At 37.0% G+C, this 24,677-nt stretch overlaps 3 protein-coding genes across 3 annotated transcripts in view; 2 read left to right on the forward strand and 1 right to left on the reverse strand.

Annotated features, from left to right (window-relative positions):
* Positions 1-5,991: 5,991 nt before the first annotated feature.
* Positions 5,992-10,131, reverse strand: LOC140147790 (uncharacterized). Its single transcript, XM_072169535.1, is given in 5 exon segments — positions 5,992-6,631; positions 6,633-7,186; positions 7,188-7,210; positions 7,832-7,959; positions 9,375-10,131. Coding segments are annotated over 5 exon segments (1,788 nt in total). The 5' UTR covers positions 10,085-10,131; the 3' UTR covers positions 5,992-6,258.
* A 4,681-nt stretch (positions 10,132-14,812) lies between these two features.
* On the forward strand, positions 14,813-19,119 carry LOC140149290 (sperm microtubule associated protein 2-like). Its single transcript, XM_072171553.1, has 5 exons — positions 14,813-14,941; positions 15,060-15,120; positions 16,186-16,250; positions 16,973-17,039; positions 18,025-19,119. The coding sequence occupies exons 1-5, from the start codon at positions 14,923-14,925 to the stop codon at positions 18,593-18,595; spliced, it is 783 nt and encodes a 260-aa protein (XP_072027654.1). The 5' UTR covers positions 14,813-14,922; the 3' UTR covers positions 18,596-19,119.
* Positions 19,120-23,321: 4,202 nt separating this feature from the next.
* LOC140147566 (oxysterol-binding protein-related protein 1-like) overlaps positions 23,322-24,677 on the forward strand; it is an 89,210-nt gene continuing 87,854 nt past the window's right edge. Inside the window, 1 exon segment of the mRNA XM_072169346.1 lies at positions 23,322-23,386. The gene's annotated coding sequence lies outside the window, so the exon portion shown is untranslated.

Here is a 24,677-nt window from a genome sequence, read left to right on the forward strand (position 1 = left end):
TGGTGGCACAGAATAAAATAATGTTAACACACAAGTAACATGTGTCAAATTTGGTAGGCCTAATTGGTAGTCTTTAACTTTAAAAGTCGCATTGAAACGTGCAGGCCCATGACCAGGATTTCTAAAAAGTGGACTTTTGTTCAAGATTTGGACCTTTTTTGACCGACAAGGACTGAAAACCTCGATTTTTTCGCTCGCATATATACGCTCGTGAATGGGTCATTTCGTCACCACCTGCCCCCTGGTTACAGGCATGGGAACATGCTTCTTTATTTGCACTTTTTGCAGTAGAACATATTGAAAAAGTTGGGCCAGTAAATTTATTGCAGGGCCAGTAGATTTGCCGTTTCACTGGCCCGGAAGGCCAGTAGAAAACTGAAACCTAAGTCTGTCCCTGTATATACTGCACATGCCAGTCCATGGAGTGTGGGCCTTTCTAGCACGCGCACAGAAACCATGATTTAGTGTACCACTTAAAAGACTATTTAGAGAGTGTATTTGGGTCCTTCTTCACACACAAGGAATAACACTCTGCTGGCAATAAATGCTGCATCATTTTTTGTAAAATGGAGGAGTTGGGCCTTTCTTCCATTTAGGTATTCAACTGTTACAAATAAATGCTGAATAATTTCAAAACCTTAATACATGTATTACTAATACACTGAATACTGGCATACTAAAACAGTAAAGAACTTCACACATCCCGGACAGGTGCAATAGGAAAATGTGCCGGATGGGACCTGACGTGTCAAAATTGACACACATTGATTAGAATTGTAACGATCCATGCAAATATATGGTTTTGTTTTCTTATCATTCATTACCAATATTTCTCAATCAAATTGGGAAAGGATTTAAAACAAACATTCAAATAAATTTTGTGTTATTTAAACATAAAAAAACCAAATAAGTAAATTTGAATCAACAACTAAATGAGCAAAACCTTGAGCTACTCAGAAATAAATTATTGCCATCCCATGACATCTGTCATTCATGTACAAATTGTACATGTGCTATCAAATTGAACATTTTGGCATGTCAAGTTGAATAGTAGCAGTTTAATAAATAATGTAAAGCCTCATTTTATTTATAATCAATTATACCTATAATATATAGATATTATTAATGCATTACATTGTATTTATCACATCAGTGATCTACAGCTGGAATAAAAATGCACCCAGAACTGTGTCAGTATGTATTAGAAGCACAGAGGAGAAAGAAACAGCGTGTACAACCAGTCAAAGTCCCCGTGTATTATATGATGTAAGTTCTTGCATATTCACGAGGGCCGATTGTTCGATCGCGCCGTGTCTAACAATCACGCCAGCGCTATGTGCTTTCGCGTATACGCGATAGAGCGTTGCATGCTTTTGCGATTACACGATAGACTCTGAAAATATGCGGTAATTGCGTAGCAGTCTCGCCTGTCGCATTTCATGGAACAATCGGCCCTCATTATCGGGTGATGCTGAAACTTTGACCGATTGTATGCGCTGTTTCTTTCTCCTCTGTGATTAGGAGCCATGCAATAATTATGAGCCCCCCAGGTAAAATTTCTAAATGTTGTGCCGCAAAATGCTTGCCCCCCCCCCCCTTTGAACATACCAAATTTGTGGGTTCACAATTTGCAAATTTCAAATGGTCTAGACACATCATGTGAGGGTAGTGAGCAGGGAATTTTACATATTTCAAAGTTTCTGTACTGTTCCCTATGCTTTTTCAAGGTGTGTGCCAAAAATGGCTTGCACCCACCCCACCTTTCGACCTGCTAAAAATTGCTTGTTCCCACCCTCCTTTTGGCTTGCCAAACAATTCTTTCCCCTCAATCTTACCCCCAGCTCATAATTATTGCATAGCCCCTTTATCAATTCTTGGCTTTTGGGGTCAAAGTTTCTGTCACACCTACCTAGTCTGATCAGCAAGATACTAAAATACAAACTTTGATGCCTGCTTTAATGCATACATTATTATAAAAGGTTCCATTAATGAAGTTTACAAACATGGCTTGGAACATCATATATAGTTGTCCACATATTGCTTTTAATTGGATTGGACAACATTTCCTTCATGTACAAATGCTCAGTGTAACAGCTGGTGTGCATTTTAATTACCAGCTGCCAATTACTCCCAACTGTCACAACAACTACATGTATACATACAGAATAATGAATAGGTTGTATGGATTGCACCTATTTAGATGGCATCCATGCTACACCTGCCTCAACACACATACATGGTACAATACAATAGGAAACAGTTACTAAAAGACACATTTTAAAAGCCATAATTTGTGTTTGACTTTGTGAAAGACTGAGATGCAAACAAGTACGCTATGTTTTAATTTCTATTACAAAAATATTATTGAGATTTAAAAAAATTAAACAAAACTTAAATAAACCGCAATATACAACAATATGTGCATATGTGATGTGATCAAGCAAATTCAGTCAGTCAGAAATAATTTCTTTTGTAACTTTACAAGGATTGATGCAATCATAGAAAACTGGGTGTATCAAAATGATTGGTACCCATCAATTTTGATGTTTATTGAAAAGCCTGCCTCTTCCAAATACAACAGTGGTTATTCTTGAAATGTCCAGAATGTATACTTTATGACTTGTTTCACAATAAATCTACAAATTATTTGGATCTTGTGTTGAATTTTGATGTGTTAGGCTCATCCATTATCAATGAAAACTGATGAGTACCAATCATTTTGATACAGCTTGTATGCCAGACTTCGTGCTGATCTTACTTGATCACACCACATATTGTACGGTGTCAAAGTAATGGATCATTGCGCAATAAAAAATTAAGTCAACAGTATTAACCAACCAGAGTATTGTTAAACCTGGCTAAATAACCCCATGTAACGCAACTAATTAATACCTTATTAGTTAAATTTATTTTATGTAATTATAAGAAAACTAAGTGCTAAATAATTAAGACCTTTAGCAGTACAAGCCAAGTAACAAATGAGTTGAGTGAGCCATGTAAGATGAATATAACTCACCTCATGTAAGACTCATCTACAATCAGCATACAAAATAGTTGGTACATTTGCTCAAAACAATTCAAATACATGTCATAACAATAGTATAAAGGTGAGTGATACAGGTCTGTCATGAATTTGACATTTGCCCTATATCCCACCCTTCCACACTCCCCATCTTTCAATGTTGGCGGGTCTCATGGACCTGATGACAACATGGCTTTGTCGATCATTGCATTGGGGGTGTGATTCACCAAAGGACTGCCAAAGTGTACTTAGAACAGTTTTCCCTGATTGTAGGTCAATTAATAAACACATTTTAACTTTGTTAACTAATAAATGTATTTTGGACTTGGGGAGTCTTCCCTATTTTGAATCAATCCCAGGACCTCTTTATTTCAAAGTCCTATCCACTAGACCCCACAAAATATATCAATAGATTGAACTATCAACCATCTGTAAGAAAATAAATATTTCAGAAACATGATTCCTTGACCAGCAATGAAAGACTGAACTACCGTGTACATGTAATTATGAAAACAGATTTCCAAAGCATATCGTGAGCAGTACAACAATAAAGTAGTAAGAAGGCAGTATTACTTCACGTACACCATGATGAACAAACAATGAATACAATTTCATCAAAAACATTATTAAGAGTACTTGGTTGAATTTTCAACATCATCTTGAATTTTTATTTTTGTTCCTCTTTAAACTGTTATACATGTAAATGACTTGAAGAGTTACATTTGATCAAGCACACATCACATTGTAGGAACAAGGCTACCTGATCCTCACCTGTGATAAGATGGCAAACCCTGTAATCAAAAGCTAAGAAACATGAGTTTAAAACTTCAGATTTGTCATCAAATGTTAAATAATTGTTATATGTGAAAATATTTAAAGGGACGCTTTTAAAAAGACAGTTTGTCTGTGGATGTATTTAACAAATGGGTACAAAAAGCAGAAATGGAAATTAGTAAATTATAATACATAAATATAGAAAAATTTCTGAAACATTTAATTAAAATTAATTATTGACAAAAGTATACACTTATATATGTGACGATACATCCAACTTTGACACAATATAAGGGATTTCAGAAAAATGTCAGTTAATAATAATGTGAAGGTTGTAAATGAAAAGGACAAAATATAATCTTTCCAAAATTATCAAAACTACCAGTTGATATATAATAAACTACCAATTGTATGTATACATATGTATATAAAACTAAGATTTTATATGCTCTCCCTTCTTGGGATTGAGCACTCTATTCAAAAGGTAGTCTAACTATGAATACCGTATTTCGTCGAATAGTCGCCCCCCCTCAAATAAACGCCCCCCACCACTTTTTTCAAACAAGATGTTTCAAAATTCGATATTTCCATGCTATCTTGTGTAGTAAGCTTACCAAGTTGCTCACATGGTCATGAGTAGCAGCAATAAATGGCGAAAATCTGCATGCGAACCCGAAGTGAACCAAAAGTCAGTGTCAAAAGGTCATAGTTCGTCATTTTAGCGTGACTTTTAAGCTTACCTAATGATTTTAACGGAATTTTCGTACTAAAAATGACCTCTAATAAACGCCCCCCCCCTTGGGAAAATGTAACGCCCCCGGGGGCGTTTATTCGACGAAATATGGTACATGTTGTTTTAAAAATACATATACAGGTACTAGTAATAATTCTCTGAAAGCACTCCATAGTACATGTATGTACATGTAACTTAAATGTTATTTCAATTTATAATAAGTATTAGACTCTGTTACAGAACACATAAAATATAATGAAAGACAACTGTTATTTCGATATATATGCATGACAAACCTTTCTATTGTTTTCTTTTGATTTAATATGATTTTGATAGGAATGACCATATGTTGCCAATCAGGGAAGGTGTGCTAATGGGATTAAAACGTGTTTGTGCAAGAAAACTATTCCATAATGGCATGCTATAAACATGAATATCCTGCAAACAGTGCTACAGGATATCCTTATAAATTACAATACAAAATAAATATGAACAATTGTTACAGGCTTGTTGAAAGTAATTAATTAAATTCATGCAATATTGAGGCAACATATTAAATTGAACTAAGGTCACTATACAAATATAAATCTAAGGCACTTATTGTGTATATAGTACATGTAAATTTGCAGCCCAAAAGCAGACAAACATTGCTTAATTTTTTCAGGGCCATGCATGCATCCCTCAGAGTTTAGGCTTGAGACTCAAACTTAACATTTTCTTAGGCTTTCAGCCTAGTTATCTAACTCTCACATTTTTGATCACAATTTTATGCACTTTCAAGATACAACAGTTTTATCTACAATTATCAACCCCCATCTACAATAAAGGAAGACATGTTGGCACACTTGGACAGATATCGCCCGCTTGCCACTGTCTCAATGTTGATCCTGAAACCATATTGAAATCAGCTCCATCAATTCACCAGGAAGGTCATCAGCTTCAAGTAATGACCAATGCATCCAGATTACACTGCAGGATTTAAACCAAAAGAGTAAACATGTGTGCCAACAAATTTTTCCTTGTTTGTAGATATTTTATTGCAGATCATTTTGTTATAAACTTAAGTTGGAGCAATATTTGGTGAATAAATCTCAAGCTCCGACTTTGAGAGCTCTTGATCTGTGTAGTTTAGTTCCAAGATTTGTTTTATGGATGTGAAGCACCCTATAGTTTGATCAGCTCGTAATAGGCGGGAAATGTTAGGTTTTTACCACTATGCCAAAAGGTAGACCAACCTTAATTAAGAGAGCTATAAGTTGACCTGTCTGGTCTTTATTTTGTGTGTTTTAAAGAAAGTAGACAAAGTATAGGACTTGAATTAATACTTTGCGATGCTTCTGGCGAAATGTCACAAGAAAATTCTCAAAATAAAATATTTTGATATTAATTTGATGTTATAAGGCCCGTCGATTACGAGCTGATCAAAGTATACTACTTATGTATGACGAAATGTTATTTATGAATAAATAAAATACTTGATCAGCCTACAAGTGATAAGCCTACATTCCTGACCGAATTAAATTGTTGCCACACTAAAGCATAAATTGCCCTTCATATCCTTCCCAGTTTCCCAACTGTTTATTGGGACTACAACATCATCACCATTTCTACATAAATTATAGCCTCTACAAAGATCATGATTTGATACTTATTTCTGGCGAGTGCATTGATATGGCAACAAATTTCTGCCAGGATTGTAATAGCTTTGGTTTTCAATATTACAGTACTATTATAACACACCAATTTCCCTGACCACAACAGCCAAACATACACATACACCTATTATCACTACCCCTACCACTATATTCACACCAAGTTTTTTGTGATCCTTGGGTATTAAGAAGGCACTGAATGTCATAGTTATATGAAATAACCAATATGAGGCCAATAAATAGATGACGCTTGCTAAGGCAAAATTCAGTAATGGATACCCTGGAATGTAAACTATTAATGCTTTAGCACCATCTTGCATGTAAATATGCAATTGTGATATATAGGTTTCCAAGGTGATTTTTCCCAACCACGCGAAAAGATCTAAATAATGTGTACGTAGTATAGGAAATAAGTTACGAAAGTATATATACGCTAAAATAGGAACCCATGGCGTATGGGTGGTAAACGTTATAATCGTATTTATCACGCCACATGAGGTGGCGGAACCAAATTATAACTGCAGCTAGGAACAAACCCGATGTAAATAACTTGATTCCAAGAGTTAGAAGATAATCATGACGATTAAGATGACGCTTATCCAGGTAGTTCATGAAACGCTCATAATTTGGGTAATGATATGCGCATATCATTCCAATCAAAGCAGCATAATGATCCAAGCCTGCTCTAAACACCCATTCATGCATTGAATCATCATATGACAATATTAACCAGAGTGGCTTGAAGATGACATCACGCGCAGGTGTGTCAAAGATGATGAGATTTGCCACAAAGTAGCAGGCAAACTTGATGGTCATGCGTAATGGATTCTCGTTCCAAGATTGGAAGATTACCATGAAGAAATACACAGAGAAAAACCAATAGGTGTGCATTGCACATATGTAGTATAGCATATACTGGTTGTTGGTAGTAAACATGGTGATTGTGACAAGGAAGTTGAGACGAAAGAACATCTTGAGCATGCGCCATAGAGAGAAATCTGTGCGTAACCCAGAAGAATGAAAAGTTACCTGTTGGAAGAGCACACAAGATCAAATGTTACAGGTTTGTAGTGTTACATGTATACGGATAACACTGGTTAAATGTACTGGACCTTTTAAGGTCCAGTATATTTCTAGTCTTTTAAAATAAACCTAGAAATAAAATAAGTCTATAAATATCATAATAGGTTATTGAATAGCTGCACCTGCCGGCATCCACTACTCAAAATATTTTACCCACCTGTTGTCTATCACACGGTAGAGGATAATAAAAACACAAATTCCTATCGCTTATTCTCTACGCACCTACCAAAGCCACTCATCCAGACAAGCCTCGAAATAAGCAGATCTGGACCAGAAGCCACACATTTGGAAACAGTGGCTCCTGGTCCTGTGATTATCTAGTGAACCAGGAGCCATTTTTAAGAGCCAGGAGTCATTTAATTTTTAATTGTACACATTAAATACAAAAAACAATTTAACTACCACACAGTACCAGACTCTATTTGAAAAAAAAGGTAGAGCCTGGTTATGATTTTGGTGTAGACCAGGAGCCAAAATGTTATGACCATTGGGTAAATGGTAGAGGCTTGCATCCAGACATAGCAAGCAATAAAGAATCAGATATAATTCATGTTAAGCAGTACCTACCAAAGCCAGTCATCCAGACATAGCAAGCAATAAAGAGTCGGATGTAATTGTAAGTTTCCTTGGCAGCAAAGTAGTGATACCACACAAAACCAACTTGCATCCAGCCTTTCCACTCCTCAGTCTGGTCCCTGGGTTCATACAAAAACATCACTTGGTCATTAATATTTACAAAAAAAAAAAAAAAAAAAAAGCGCAGTGATTTATAGTGCGCTACGCACAGGCACAACGCCTAGACATTGATCCACAAGCCTCAGCACACTTTACAGGTTGTCGCTGACCGCTATGGCCCAACATCATTCCATAAACCATTAAACAACAAATCAGGGACTTTGCTGCTTCAAGAGCGCACACCCTAGACATTCCACAAATAACCTTCGCAACCAGGATCAGCTCCCCGAGTTTCGTACCGGTTACAACGAGACAAATAAGCAGTAAGTTCCTTGTCCAGGGGAATTTCAAGCTAAGTCATTTTTTCAACAAGAGCGTACTAGGCACCGCCAGGGTTCGAACCCGCAACCTCTCGCACCATAGTCGAACGCCTTATCGATTGAGCTAACTTGACAAACTAAGCCAACACTACCAATGACGTTATGACTGTTTCAAAAGCATTTTCCTACTTTTCCATCAACAATTTATATTTTGGAATCTGAAAATAGAATTCAAATTTCTGTGAAAATAGAGCATGTTTAGTGTCCTGCAACAATGACCTTATACGCTGGTGGAGTGACATAATAAATCAGATTAACTACCATACATGTAGGTGAAAACAATTTTGAATATACCGTGCTGCACTACAAGCAGGTTGCATTCATCACCTGTGTATGTCAAATATACTGATCTTACAGGTGCAAGTGATCAGCATGATATGGTTCTATGCAGAGGTACTGTGTGAAAGTACCAGTGCAGTGCGGCATATTTAAAAATTGTTTTCACCTATTGCTATGGTAGTTAATCCGATTATTACATCACTTCGTCAGCCTATTGAAAAGGGAAAGTTCTTCATTTACATATACAATGTATATCACTTTTGGCCGAAGACAGGTGAACCAAATATTGATGTGCACTGTAGTACGGTACTACACATATGGAGAATAAATTTATCTTTAAAACAAGTAAATTACACCTGTCACTTCCAAGGTTGGTAGTGGCGGCAGTAAAACATGCAAGCCATACTTGGAATCATAGCATAATAAGCTTCTTGTAAAGGCAGCAGATCTCTTACATACAGAGACACATTTATGACACGATCAAGGGAAATGAGTCGCATGTCGCTAATATTGATTTTGAGATATTGGCAAAGAAAGTGTTCAAATTCTTTTGTTTTACAATATTCTTTTCAGCAATTGATAAATTGACGTAACTTTGCAAAGGAAAGTCATATCAACAAACGGGTTTCAGTTTCTAAAAGCTCTAAATGTCCTTTAAGGAACCTATGTAAAACTCATTTTCGACCAGGGTCAACATGTGACTTATTCCCCTTGATCATGTCACATTTTTGACGTCACTACTAAACTTGATGTGACACAAGGTATAGTTACAGTACCTGTTGATAAGCTTATCCGGCGTTGTCTTGATGGTAAACACGGCAGCTACTGCTACTAACATAACACACATAAACCCAAATGTATCCCTTGAATATTCCCTCTCTCCTCTAGGCCACTGATGGTAGTAATCACACACATAGTAAAACATCATGATTAAACCTAACAAGGCAGAATACTTCAAAAAGTTGTCCAGAGTTGGTGGCGGTTGTACTTTAGAGAATTGAGTTGGTTTGTTGCTATCGCCAGTAGCAGGAGGTTCCTTTGAAAACTTTGTTTCAATTTGACTGATGCTTTTTGATATAACTTTAGTACTCTCTGCTACATCACCATTGGGTGTTTTGTGTTCTTCATTTTCCTTGTAATTTTCATTTTCCGCATCACTAGCTGAGCCTTTTGAGCCATCTTTTCTCTGAATAGGATGAGTACTTGAGTGCTGATCTCTGTTGTCCTTTTCTGAAACCTCATCTGACTCTACATCTTTCTCCTCTGTTCCAACCGCACTAAATGACAATGGACTTCTAACGTTGACCATGCGGAACACCCATATAGAAAGTGCAATGATCCACAATATGAAGAGAGTCAGTTGAGATATGGTTGGGTCAGGAGGTTCAGGTCCTTGAGCCAGCAATCCTGCCGTCTTGTTGACTACAGGAGTACTTCTTCTATATACATTGCCTGTGTGCAAGCGATTAGCTAGCCCAACTTCCATTGTGAAGTTGTCTTCAGCTGGCTACCTCTACTTCTGTATGTCAAATCATGCCTATCAAATAAAATTTAAAAGAAAACAAAATTGGTTGATTATATCAAATTTAAAAAAACCACTAAAGTTTGTTCAATAGGTGATACACTTATGTCTGTACCTTACCCTAACTGTTCAAGAATTCTTTAGTATGGACTTTCTGAGATCCAGGAAAATACCCTTAAGATACTTTCTTTTCAGAAATATTGACATGAATTTTCATGAATAGTCAAAGGCCTTTTTTGATGCATTATTGCACAATGATCAAGTACTTTTTTTATTTGAAGTTTCTGATAGGATAAAATAAGTAGTACAAAAAATATGGTCTGACTCCTGAAAATGAGCTTTACCAATGAAGGCCTTTACACAGAGCATCTATCCTTGAGAGGGCACTCTATTCATGTGGTTTCTTTTCCAACGCTAAAAGATCACGAATTTTGGTGGTTTGCAAGAGAAAAGTGTCCGCACTATCGATTGATTACGTAACTGTTATGAATAATTTATTAGGTTTTTCAATGCAATTGCCTCAACCCATTAGTACATTATTATCTGTATTATCAAAGTACTTGGAATAGCAATCCGGTGAGTTCAATGAACTACGCCATAATACTGATGGAGTTTTAATGGCGTTTCTTCTCTCCATACACAGATGAACAAATACAATAGATGAAGGTCAACACGTATGACCTCCTACGTGACATGTTACATGAGATGTACAAAAACCTGAATATCATGAAGATCAGTATTCGTTTGTGCATATGGACTGCACATATACGATGCTAAATATTACTCATTATACATGTATATTATGACAAATATTGGTATTATGACAATACGGTATATACATTGTATATAAAACGACTAATAGATCCTACTATCATGGCATCAGGTCAATGGTTCATCATATCCCGTATGTTCCTTAAAATCCATTCATAATTGAGACAAATTTCTGTGCCCATTTTATAGGTGCACAGGTGGATCCGTGTTTTTTTTAATTTTCTTTTTAATGAAAGAATTAAGGTTTTGCACTGCACAGGGGCCACAAGGGTGATACTACATTAATGCTATATATATTTAAATGAATACGTGTTCCCGGTTGGCTCTTCTCAGAAAAGGTATTTCTAGTACAATGCAGCGTCGGACTCTAGCTGAGAGCATAGCCTAAGTCATTATAGACTCCAAGAAAGGCTCTCCATACACAAATGAACAAACACAAAGGAGGGTAGTCTCCTCCGTGACCAGCTTGATTTTGATGGAGTGGAATCAAATTGGCTGCGGAGGAGACGGGTCATTTTGCCATGCAAATTTCTTAGTGTCGGCCGGTTGGCCTTTATATTGACCCGCCACATCAACATGGGATGTAACTGAATTGCACTTTCCTTGGGCCCATGCCGGGGATTCCTGGCCCTGTCCTGCTCACTGGCAGAGCTAAAGGTTGTGGCACCCAAGGCAAGGATTCAAAATGGCACCCCAAACCTGTGAATGTACTAACTGAAATCTTTTTTGCCCAGAAATTATTAATTGTTGACCCAAACTTTTTTGCCCAGAGCATTCAAGAATCCATCTGCAACAATGTACAACATACATCTGAACAACAACAACATTCATAACAATATCTTTTTTATGTTGAGTTATATTTTTGGACACCCCATTTAATTTGTTTTCACAATCATTTCCGCATCCAGGGCACGTGCCCCACACCCCTTCGCTATGCCGCTGGTCATAGGAGGTGTTGTCAGGAATTTCAATAACTTCCTTCACCGACCTGTTCTCGAAAAAAATTCAAATTTCTATGTAAATATGCATTGTGTTTGGGCCCCGGTCTAGGCGAATTTCGCTGACTAGCAAATGTGTTAACTACAGTGTAAGGTTTGCCTGGGAAGTGGGATACCTAGAAGATGTAACTTGTAAGAAAGACATGAAGAGGAGAGGATGCATGATGAGGGTTAACAGAATTATAAACTTGAGATAATCCTGTAGGTAATCCTGTTGCATCTATTCATAGTCCTTTATTCTCAAGTAGAACGACTTCCACTTGAAATAATAATCCTGTGTCTGTGACTGTGATCAGACATACCTTAAGGTATGTCCAGCGAGGTCATGTCACACTTCCGGTGTGACATGTCCAGAACTCCCATACATTTTCGGAAGTGACAGACAATATTGCAGAACAGCGTGCCAATTTAAGGTTCCTGTAATATCTATTGCACATAACATACGAAGTCATTAACTTACAAACTTCAATATGAACTTCAAATACACCAGACCAGCTGTTAATCATTACCGATCCTTCAGAACGTTTTACTCTTGCAGCTGTTTGATGTAAATGTGACTTCGCTATCTCCATTTTCCCTATCGAAGCGTCAGGCGTTGTTTACAATTTTACCGGAAATGTGGGAAATCGCCAGGCCTTCTTCTGGAAATGCGCAAGGCATTGTGGGAAATTGTCAGAGCTGCGCACGTTGTGTAGCCTAAGTTTCTTGGCCCTGATCTCGAAACAATAAACATGGCGGAATAAAATGACCGTGCGTAAGCAGTAAAGGGACTGGTGGATTAAACCTATGTAACTCATCGGTCTGACAAGGTCAGGTCATTACGCATCATCAGAGTTGGTAAATACGTCATATCTGCTTAATTATTCATAGCTACGCTAGGCATGTTCACAAAATTTTCAAGTAGGATATTTCACATTGAAATTATTTTGTTTAAACCTGTGATTATTTAACTTAAAAAATGAGGGGTCAACCATGTCTGTAGGTCAAAAATTAGCGAAGTTATGGTGTTACGTTCGCTGCCACCATGTTACGTTCGCTGCCGGCTTATCTTCTTAATAAATGTGATAAATTTCTTCTCCAATGATAATCTCACACTAGTTTCCATTTCTCCAGAACATAATGAATTAAGTTATACATCCATGTTTATATGTTATAGGCTATTTCTTGGAAATGGCGTACCTGTAGATTTACTTTTTCCGCTGCCACCATGTTACGTTCGCTGCCGGCTTATCTTCTTAATAAAACTATGAAATCACACAATTATCACACCATCAGGCGAAGTTTTACCATAATTCTTAGACTAGTTACAGTCCTTTTATTCCTCTCTCCATCCTCTCTCCTCTTTTCTCCCATTCCATAGTTTTACGACATCACGGTCGGACATTACATTCAAAAGTGAATTACAATAATAAATTACATTCGCAATCATGGCGCTACGCAAATCTGCGGACATAGCGCGCCACGCCGCGTACTAGTTTGAGCGCATATTGCAATTAATCGCGCATTGATAACATTACTACATGACATATGGGCAAATGTCTGTTTTTAAAAAACTGCACTTTTCTGCGCCCATCATTGACAATGCCTTACACTGACTTACTGTACAAAAAAGCATGTAATGAACCATTTTTTACCACGATGATCCATTTTACACAAAGGCGATTTTATTTTATGAAATCTAACTTTCACTGCATGCTGACTTCTGTATCAAGGACAAGGATAAAGTACCAGCACTTTTTAGACTACGTCGTCAAGTTTCTGGTGTCCAAATTTCAAATGTTTGTATTTCCCTATGGGGATTACACAGTTAAGCCATTGACTGTGAGCTATACTGTGGACACAACTTTTTGGATTGAATGTCACCCTCTATAATAAGCAATGTGGACATGTCTAGCTATGCTTGAACCGCTGGAATACATGGATTACGTCATTGTTGTAGCCGAGAGAGCAAGCGTGAGGTCTGGACACTTTTCGTGTTCTGGACACAAATTTGTCATAAATATATTGGCGATGTCCAGTATTTAAGGGCACTTTTTACATACAGGTACGTTTGCTTGTAATAGGGTAGATTCGATAGCTGTACAAATTGTACAACATATCAATTTGATAATGACCTCAAATTGTTTACAAAAATATATTTTTCCATACGTTGTCATTGTATCCAGTTGTTTGACGTTTAACCTTAAGGTACATATTTCGAGGAGCATAACAAACACCAAATTGGTGTCGTATGACCTTTGACATGCATGCATTCTTTTGTCGAGAGTGACATGGTCTTTCAATTCGTGCGGAGTGTCCTTGGCAGACTTGACTATGCTTCAGTGGTCATGAAAGGATTCAATAGATAACCTCTGCCCCAATAATCCCAAGCTACTATTGTCTGAAACTGCACCTCCAAAGATGTATCGTAAGAACTCAGTCCTCAAATGATAGTCATATAATGACCAAAAGATAAATTACTGACTATCATTGAGGACTGAGTTCCGCAGTCTAGACTGTGAGTGTGATATGATAATGATGTTATTAATGAATTTTAAGCTTACCTCATTGACCTTTAACATGTTCAAGCTTTACCAGCTAGCTCGATCGATCAATTCAACTGCATGCTAGATTTTCATTCTGGCAGATCTGGAAAGGAACTTGAAAAGCAAAATGCGGGGCAAAATGCAGAGACCCGTTCCACGTTTATCATTCAAATAAACAATTCCACAGGAATTATTGAATTATAATTGATTGGCGAGTGACACCTGTTGCTGCCTTTCGTTCGTGGCACCGTGGCCGACCGACCGTGGGCTCTTCCGTGGGATAATGAAACGGCGTTTTTGATTGGACAACGATGGGGCGATATTTACTAAACAAAGCTGAATATTCATTAGGTTTATTATTCATGAGCGTAAACACGGAAGTGTTTGGCGCTTGACAACCATTCATCAAAGTGATCAGATTCGTAGCAACGGCCAGCTGATTGGGACGCAGAAGCGGATGCTGGCAAAAACTTCGCGAAAACATTAACAACTTTTGATCTGAAGCAGAATGGCAACGGCTGTAAAAAGTAAGATTTTAGCTTCTAATTTGAGCAAAGAAACGATTTAAACGAATGCTTTTCAGAAGTTTTGAAGTTCTTTCTTAAATTTTGGTCTATTAACAAATGCTTCTTTTTCATTTTGCAGGTCGGCGAATAGATGTCCTATCGACACCCAAACAACTCCCGCCTGGATACCGTGAGGATAGGTATGTACACGTGTTTACATGACAATACACAGGCCATTTGCTAATTTATTAAATTTTAATCATTTTCCTTTTGAAATAGCATTAACAAAATACCTAAAATAGGTGAAGGCAAACTTTTCAAGACTGTCTATAGTGACAGGAGTAAATTGGAAAACTACAACAGTCAAATATTTTACTAACTAGACAACAGTCAAATTATTTATAAACAAAGAATAAACTGCATCACACATGTACTAGTAGCTACTAGTACATGAGTATTAGGCCCTTCACAATTAATTCTTAGTTTCCTGTTTCATGGTTGAAAACCAGGGATGAGGCGACTTTTAATTATTAATTATTAATTATCTTTTATTTTCTTTATTTTAAAATAAGTGGTCGCAACCTACATCAAGCCATTTTGACAAGGAGCATGCATTTAATTATTTCACTACTATGTTTGATTTTATACATAGTAATGGTACAATTAGGTTCTATGTTTATTCATCATTATAGATGATATGATCAAAGTCAGAAAGTAGCAAATGGTAGTCATTAAAAGTTACAGTTAAAGAGAAAATCCAAAATATAAATAAAATAATTAAATATTTTGCAATTCTCTACTTTGGACGCGGGCGGGAAACAGGAAACTAAGAATTAATTGTAATTGGCCTTATTATATTTATAAAATGATGTCTACATTACAAAATAAAAATATAATCTTTCCAGAATATAATTGTAGGCTGATATCTAGAAATCAGCAAATTTACCATTCTACCACTAGTATTTTAAAAATTATAACTTCCCAACTAATTGCTTAATTTGTGATTTCATATCAACTGTGCATTTGGAATAAAAATTGGATATATGTGACTTCTAGTTCAAATTGTATCAGCCTCGGGTCTGTCATATGATTTGGTATTTTTATAATAAAATATTGATTAACCTTAATCCTTGTTGTTGTTTTTGTCCCCCTCTGTCTACCGTCTAGTCTGTATTTTACTTGTTTCCCCACGTCAAACTGGTGTACCTTGCTATTTTTCATTCCTATTGATTAACATTTACCCCATTTTTTTATCATCTCTCTAGGAGGTCTGTTTACTGGGTAGATAAGTTACCCCCAATTCCCGGAGCAGAAGGAACAACACAATTTGGTAAGCTCACCTGTTTGTATACCCCTCATTAATTTTGATGAATATCATATTGTACATTTATTTAAAATAAGAGACAAACAAACATCTGAAAATGTTATCAGGGAATAAATTAAAATTATTTCTTATCTGTTGATGTTATTTATTCTTAGTCCTTGCATAATGAGAAATGAAAGAGCATATTGATGTCCTCAAAAATTAAATGGGTACTTTGAAAACCATGATTTTTGTACATTTTGTGACATCTTCTTGCAATGGGATGAAATGGGATTCCTTCAACCTCACTGGGGTATAAACTCCATTTGAAATCTGCACCCCTCTGTTTGGAGATAAAGGTCATGTCTTCCATAGAAGATGTTTGGATTCAACTGGAAGTTCTCACTGCAGATCAAATCAATAATGCATCTAAACAAATTTGACAATGATAAAGGTTTTGGGAAATTCATTTCTTGATCACTCATTAACCTCTGTAAGGTAATATTTGTGTGCAAAATTGCTTCACTTGGCAACTATATTGTCAAATTTTATTTATATTCTGTAAAACAGAACAAGGCTGTGGAGCACATACCTCACAAACGCAACGTTGGAATCAACTGAAATTTTGTGAATAAGCCTTTTTTTAACATGTCATAAAAAAAGGATGCTAGGATCATATACTCCTTTAATAATTAAAACCTAATATTTTGTAATCATTTCTTTTCTTTTTTCCCCAATTCTTTTAATAGTTTTAACAGATTGGCAAGACAAGTTATGTGGTACCAAACCTGTAAATGCACAGTGGACAGGTGACAGGTGAGTAATCTATTCTGAGCATGGGGATCAATCCAGGGGGGGGGGGGAGTGACAGGAGGAAGTGTCCCGCACCTTTCGGCAAAATGACCCATTTTTTGTTCGCCACTTTTGACAATTTTGGTTGAATGTCCCCCCCACATTTCAAGCCACATTGGTGCCAATGATTCTGAGTAATCAGCCATTGGTAGCAATGTTAATTTGGACCCCTGCTACAGTAATTATACATAACTAGATTTCGCGGTTCTCGGGTTGGGTGGTTCTCATTATAGGCCTATCTCAAAATACCAAACACCCGTTACCCATATACATGCCCTGACCTTTTATACTACTATGATATAGGCCTGTGCCTCTTCTTTGTGATCAAGACCCAACTTGACACAAATGTGAACATGCACGCTGTACTGCTTTCCGATGCCCGCACTACGCCTGTCGGTACTCCGCGACACGCCTGTTGATACTCACAGCGTACTGCGCTCTGCGAAAGACGCGATAGCTCAGCTCACGCGATAGCGCCAGCGGACAGACGGACAAACTCTCTATAATTAGTATTAAGATTTGTGTGGTACATCCTCATATCAAAAGTAATAAAGTACCTATCAGTAATTAGCTCTGTTTTTTTGCAATAAGTAGAAGTCCCCAGTAAAATTTCCCATCAGCATGCCAAAAATCATTTGCCCCCTCTTGGCCTGCCAAAAATCATTTGCCCCCTCTTGGCCTGCCAAAAATCATTTGCCCCCTCTTGGCCTGCCAAAAATCTTTGCCCCTCCCTAAATTTTTGAGATACCACTTTGCAAACCCAAATGGCCAAGATATAGTGAGCGCAGCGAGCAGGCAAAATTTTCTATTTTACCCACCCCGGGGCTCATTATTATTGCACAGCCCCTTAACTTTCCTAGATTTCTTTTCCTCATTATTAAATCAAAAGACTATAATACTTAAGGGTAATTTTATTGAAATTGATTGCCAATATCTGTTTTCCCCTCAGACCAACACCAATATGGAAAGTGAGTCAAGCAGCACAAAAGGCTGAAGCATCTCAGCGTGTGGTGGATCTTGCTGGACATAAGAACTGTCATAGAGACTATGTTCCTGATAGAGCTGTACGCACCAAAGTCAGTGATGCAGCTCAAACCGCAAGTTGCTCAGCTAGAATAGAACAACTAGCCAAAGAAAAAACTTTTTCAGCTCTACCAGTTAAAGAGAGTTGGGAGTTTGACTGTTATGTATGGGACCCTGAGATATCCAAATCAGCAAAAAATGCACGCTGTTCTGATCGCTTGGATAATTTAGCAGAACCAAAACGTTACCATCGGTCTTTCCAAGTCGCCAGGCCTGTGATGTGGTCAGTTGATGACTCCTCATTGAAAGCTATTGCTTCACTACGTATTCAACAATTAGCAAGGCCAAAATCAAGATCTAAGTATGAGACCTTTGACCCCTATAAGGTGTCTAATGGTGCCCTCCATGCACGACCTACTCCAAGAGTGGATGAACTATCTGCGCCTATTCCTCGCAAAGTTAGGCAGAAGAAACAGACTGGCGGTGGAAGTTCATGAAGACTCAAATAGAAGAGGATTTAGCCAGAGGATTTTTATCTAGATTGGTTTCACTTGATTATGTTTTGTTTTATAATGCAACTGATAAAGAAATTAAGGGCTTTATAGTTACAAGCTGCAAAATGTATACAAATCAGTTTGATGTTAAAAAAAGGATTAAGTGTCGGTATTTTGCTCTTTCAAATTTTTTCAATTTCGCAGTTATGCTCCTTAATTTTCAAAACTTTTGCATTGTGATGACTATTGACGCTTTACCAATATCTTAAATACGCACTTAAATATATAGGAAGTCCAATATTTTGTGATATCTTTTATATGCATTACTTTTATGTAGCAAGTTGTTTTGTTGGGATCTAAAGATCTTGCTGATATACATGTATCGCAACTATAAATAATCCTGAAAATACATCTCATATTTTCAGTAAAGTTTTAGCCAATGTCTGGTACATCAAGTGTCTGTATATCAGATATGTGAACAAAGTAATAATGTAAAACATTGTAAATAAAAAATTGTTTTAATTCAATTGGTCCATTTTAGTTGTGATCCCCACTTTATGTTCCAAAATGACATGGTCATCTTTGCAAGTGTTTCACATTTTTACAACCTGATGTTCTGTAAGTACTATGTATTTTTAGTGTTTGTACAATTGCAAAGAGTTGATATCAAGGTCTATAATGTTAAGTTTATACAAACAATGCTGATTGCTATTTGCGCAGATTGTTATGTGCTAGCAATTGAACAAAAAGGATCCGTTTCCATGCTTGATAATTTATGGTAAAATTGATTTGCATGTAAACAAGGGTATGCCTGCTCCTATAAAATTGAGACTTCAAGTGTGGTGGCTTATTTTGTTATTATTAAGTGCTGCAGTTCTTTCCAAGTTTAAACATATTTAGGCATGCTCATTTTACTCAGACCCCTAGGGAGGGGGTCTTAGTGGAATGGTTATTACGTGGATGTGCAGCAGATTTGGGGTGCAATGGTGCATACTCAGACTTTTGGTATAACTGCAATTGCCAAATTACTGGTCTAGAGATGGGGTGTTTTTTAATGCTCTCCAAAAAGTACAGATTCTTTTAAAATTTGCAAATATTTTCCAGAATTTGGCAAAATTATCATAATTTTGAACAGAAATAATTGAAAATTATTATATTTTGATTCAAATTTGGTATATTTTGGGTATGGTTGTTTTTCATGCCCTTGCACTCTCTGTGACATGGCTGGTTGGTGGTGTACATTCATTTTATTTTTTTAACTTTAACTTAATAAAAAAGCTTAAATAGATCTGATTTGGAACATTTCTCTACTGTATCACTTCATTTCAGGATTTCAAGATTAGGGTCAGACAGGCAAGGACAAGCAAACTTCTCAGTCTTTTTTTGTGTGTGCCTAATATTTACATGATGTTGTAGTTTGGGCCTTTACTTTTTTCTGTATAAACTGAACAAACCATAATTAATGAGAAGAAATGCAAAACAACAGAGCCTTGTAATGCCCAAAACAAGTTAGACCAGGTTTAAAGTATCTCTAAACTTGTTTTGTGCAGCTTTTCCATAAATTCAGTTTACTGGTGTGTGTGATTTCTGATTTTCAGATAGTAAAGCCAAAGCTCTCTCAAAGAATGAACAAAATATATTTGCCTATAGATGTTAAATTGCAATGTAAATAAATGGAATTATAGTCTGCTGCTTTCATTGTTCAAAGGAACAAAATAACTATGATGTTCCATATGGTGCCTATCTGCAGTATGTGATAATTATTCTATCTTTCATAAATGGTAATTTGTATAATGCACTTTTATAATTGTGCAGGCGCAATTCATAAATAAACTTCATATCAAACTTGATTGATACTATGATTTGTGTTTTGTTTTTGTTTGATGCATTGCTATTGAAGTTTAAAGGTATAGTACTCTTAAACTTCAATGGCAATGATAGTAACTATCATCAATGATCCCCACAGCCTGGCAGTGGGGGTGCACACTTGAATGCTTTACATCCATATTAACAGGGATGTTAGTTTTCTGTATTTTTACAGAATTCAGGGTTTTTTTGTAGTCCAGATTTACGTCATTTCTTTTATTTCCAGCCCATTTTGGGGCTTTTTAGCCCAAATTTATGCGCTTTTCCCCCAATTTTCCGTATTTTTTCTTCAGGGTTACTTACATCTCTGATATTAATTAAAACATCATAAGCAATTTTGGGGTATTTTTGGGTCCTCCAATGTGGTAGCAGGACAGGGCTTGGAAGAGGCGAACGATGGGTTTTCAGATTATGGGTACCGAAGTAAGCGTCACAGCTACAAAACAGAGTTGATTAAGTTGTGTCTTTTAAAATCATTGAGAGACGTATATCTTAGTAGTTTGAAAGGTCAGGACAAGTATTATGCTTAACAGGTGTTGGGTAATTAGAGATAGGCCTATCACGAGAACTGCCCAACCTGAGAACCGCAAAATCTAGTATGTATAATGTTGACGTTCAGGGGTCCATGCAATTTTGGCTATATCAAAACTTCCGCGGTCTCGTAACTCTCGTAATCTCTTTATGTATCAGAAGTGTTTTTGTGTGGGGGGCATTTGTTTGTTTTATAGCCACCTGATAGAGAGGAGGCAAAGAACACCTAATTTCGCAGGTGGCGTAGCATCATCGGGGAACGGAGGGTGGGGTGCCCCCAATTATGGTTGGTATGTGCCCCCCTAGCTGACTCACTCTACTTCACTAAATTTTGACATGTGATTTGAAGCACATTGTGAACTTTTTAGTTCACTCTTGTGGAAGGTGTGGTAGAGTTAGATGTTTATTTACTTCAACCCTGCGCCTGTCGTGCGCCCTGGGGGTGCGCCTATTTAAGATGGATGTAGGCCTAGGATCAAACAGAAGTGATCTCACAAAAGCACTGGCACTTTTTTATCATAACATGCACGATTTGAGGTTGGAGATCCATTTATCTTGGAATGTATACCTATTTTAAAAGAAAATAATCACTCGTAACACTCTAAGCATCAGGGGCGTAGCCAGCTTTCTTGGTCAGGGGGGCAAAATAAAATTTTGGGGGCACAGACGAAAAAATTTGCAGTTGCATCATACAATACATAGAGACTGTATGTTTTCGAGCTTCCCAAAAAGGGCCTTATTGGGATGATGTGCGCGCGTACCGCGAAAAAAAAATGGTATTTTACACTATTTTCGCCATTATCCGCTAAAAAGGGCTTTATTGTTACAATGTGCTTGTATGCGATGTGAAAAATTTTGTATTTTACACTATTTTGGCCCTGAATTTTGTTAGAAAAGGGCTCCTTGCCCTTTTCTTTTCCTTTGCCCTCCTGATTTTCTCTTTCATTTTTTTGTCAGGGGGCACTCTGCCCCCCGCTGGCTACGCTACTGCTAAGCATGCATACCCGCATCCAGCATGACCAGCCGTTCAGTCACCACACCCACCCCTGCCACGCCTCTGCCAAGGGCGCACACCACTAAATAATCGTCCCATTGAAATACGTGTAAAAACACCAGTTTTATTTATTCGTTTTGAGGCCTTTTCGGCGCTTTCTGAGAATGTTAATGATAACCAGTCGATTGCAAATCGATGGAAGTTTAACATATGTTTCAATGTATGGGTAGTCTTCCACCTCGCTTTTCCGGTAGGAGCCGCTAAACAGCGCCTCACTGTTTTTGACATGCTCTCATGACTGTAAACCCGCTTTCTGCCCATTTTTAATACGCTGGACCTATTTTCTCGATAATTATAAAAATGCGACTTTTTTAGTGATTCAAATTCATGCACAGGCTTTCCACTTTTATTTAAGCTATAATTCGCTACTCTTTCTGATTATTAGTCCAAAGAGCAGCCCATAATACCTCAAAAACTTTCTGAATTTTACCGAACTCAGTAGGGTTGCACAAATGGCGCATTGATTTAGTGGTGTGCCCCTTCAAGGGTTTTTTTGATGTTCAAAAATTGAGTTTTTTATCTTTTTCTTGAAATATAAAATGTTTTGAGTAAAACACTTTAAATTTAAGTGCTCTCTGACATTCACATCAAGAGAACTAGCCTTTTAAAGTTCTATGGTGGATTCCGAAAATAGGCACATTTTCAACATTTTGACCATTCATGCTTACTCTTCTAAATTTGCATTGAATTCCAATTCTCTAGATAGTTTTTGACCTTCTTTCTGATAAAATTCGGTTTTAAATGAGAGTAAATTACGTTTCATAATTGCAAGGGTCTACTGTTAATGATTTTATAACAATCACCCCCCGTCCCCTACAAAACCAAGATTTGGCAGCTTTAAAAGGCATGCACCGATTAGTCACCTTAAGCCCAAATTGCTTCAAATCCAAGAAATCGCGTTTTCACACAAATTGTGGCAATTTCTTCAACTTTGAAGGCCTCTGAGGGAATAATCTTAGCGCGACTTGCATATAAAACGCATTAAATATATTCATATAACATGTAAACCATTCAATTAAATCGAAAAAACTGCAATTTAATCAACAGCCATTTCAATTTGGGCTGAATCTCTGAAAAGCACGGTTTTACTCCTAGGCCCTTCAAGGGCGCACACCACTAAATAATCGTCCCATTGAAATACGTGTAAAAACACCAGTTTTATTTATTCGCTTTGAGGCCTTTTTCGGCGCTTTCTGAGAATGTTAATGATAACCAGTCGATTGCAAATCGATGGAAGTTTAACATATGTTTCAATGTATGGGTAGTCTTCCACCTCGTTTTAGGTAGCACATACGGCAAGAGAAATAATAATAGTATAGTCGGAAGACGGTCACAATACCAATGTGAGTATTATTAATGGTTGTTATTTAAGTGCAACATTTACTTTTAACTTAAAAAAAATATAAGCTTAATATAAATAGTACCAAAAATTGCAAAATAAAAATAATCCCATGATCCAGCATACTCCTGTACTAAAAAGAGGTATTATGTGATTTGCATAAAGAATAGATTCCTATTTAAATGTTGGTTTTCATTGATCACATTCTCCCCTTTTAATTTCGAGCCAAACAAATGAGGTAAAACAAAAAATATTGCTATTTCATTCCAGCGCCAACAAAAATGTGTGTATATATTATTTCCTAATTCGCAAGCTCAAACGGAAATAAACGTTTTCCTCTTGAGCCTGTCTCTTTGCTTACCAAACACATACCAGCATACATAACTAACCTTGGGGAGCACCTCCTAACCTACACAGACGAGAAAGAAATCGACCGCGTGAAACAGTGCAACCAGTCAAAGTCCCCGTGTATTGTATGCTGCCAGTTCTCTCGCATATTCCTGAGGGCCGATTGTTCGATCGTGCCGTGTCTGACAATCATGCCAGCGTTGTGTGCCTTCGTGATTGACCATAAAAATATGTGGTAAGTGCGTAGCAGTTTTGCCTGTCGCATTTCATGGAACAATCGGGGGTGTCTACAAAACTAAGACCTAAGACCCAAAAACTAAGACCTACAAAACTAAGACCTACAAAACTAAGACCTACAAAACTAAGACCTACAAAACTAAGACCTACAAAACTAAGACCTACAAAACTAAGACCTACAAAACTAAGACCTACAAAACTAAGACCTACAAAACTAAGACCTACAAAACTAAGACCTGTGACCATTATGATCAATTCAAAAATTGGTGTTGCATGATTTAATTATTTGTTATGATTTAATTATATGGCATTTTCCTCTTTGATATTGAGATTTTTCACTGAAACTGGGGATACTTCTTACACATTTCTGGTGAAATATGGTATTAAAAAACCCACTTTAAAATAGCTTGACACAATGAACATTCCAGTACAATCACAGTCTATGGTACAGTGTGCTTTTTGCCATGAGAGAAAGTGACACCACCTGTGTAGGTGCTAATTGACAACCTACTCAGAATACTCAGATAGGCTTTAATAATATAGGATGCTAAGGATTTATTCTGATAGTCATGGTAAACAATCTAGCTCATGTAAGTCGCCATTTTAGATAGTGATGGGCGATCACCGATATATGAATAATATCATTCGATGTCATTATTCTACATCTCCCTTCTTAAGATAAACTGCACAGTAATTTCAAATGAAATTGA

Source organism: Amphiura filiformis, chromosome 3 (genome assembly GCF_039555335.1).
Source record: "Amphiura filiformis chromosome 3, Afil_fr2py, whole genome shotgun sequence".
Taxonomy (NCBI): domain Eukaryota; kingdom Metazoa; phylum Echinodermata; class Ophiuroidea; order Amphilepidida; family Amphiuridae; genus Amphiura; species Amphiura filiformis.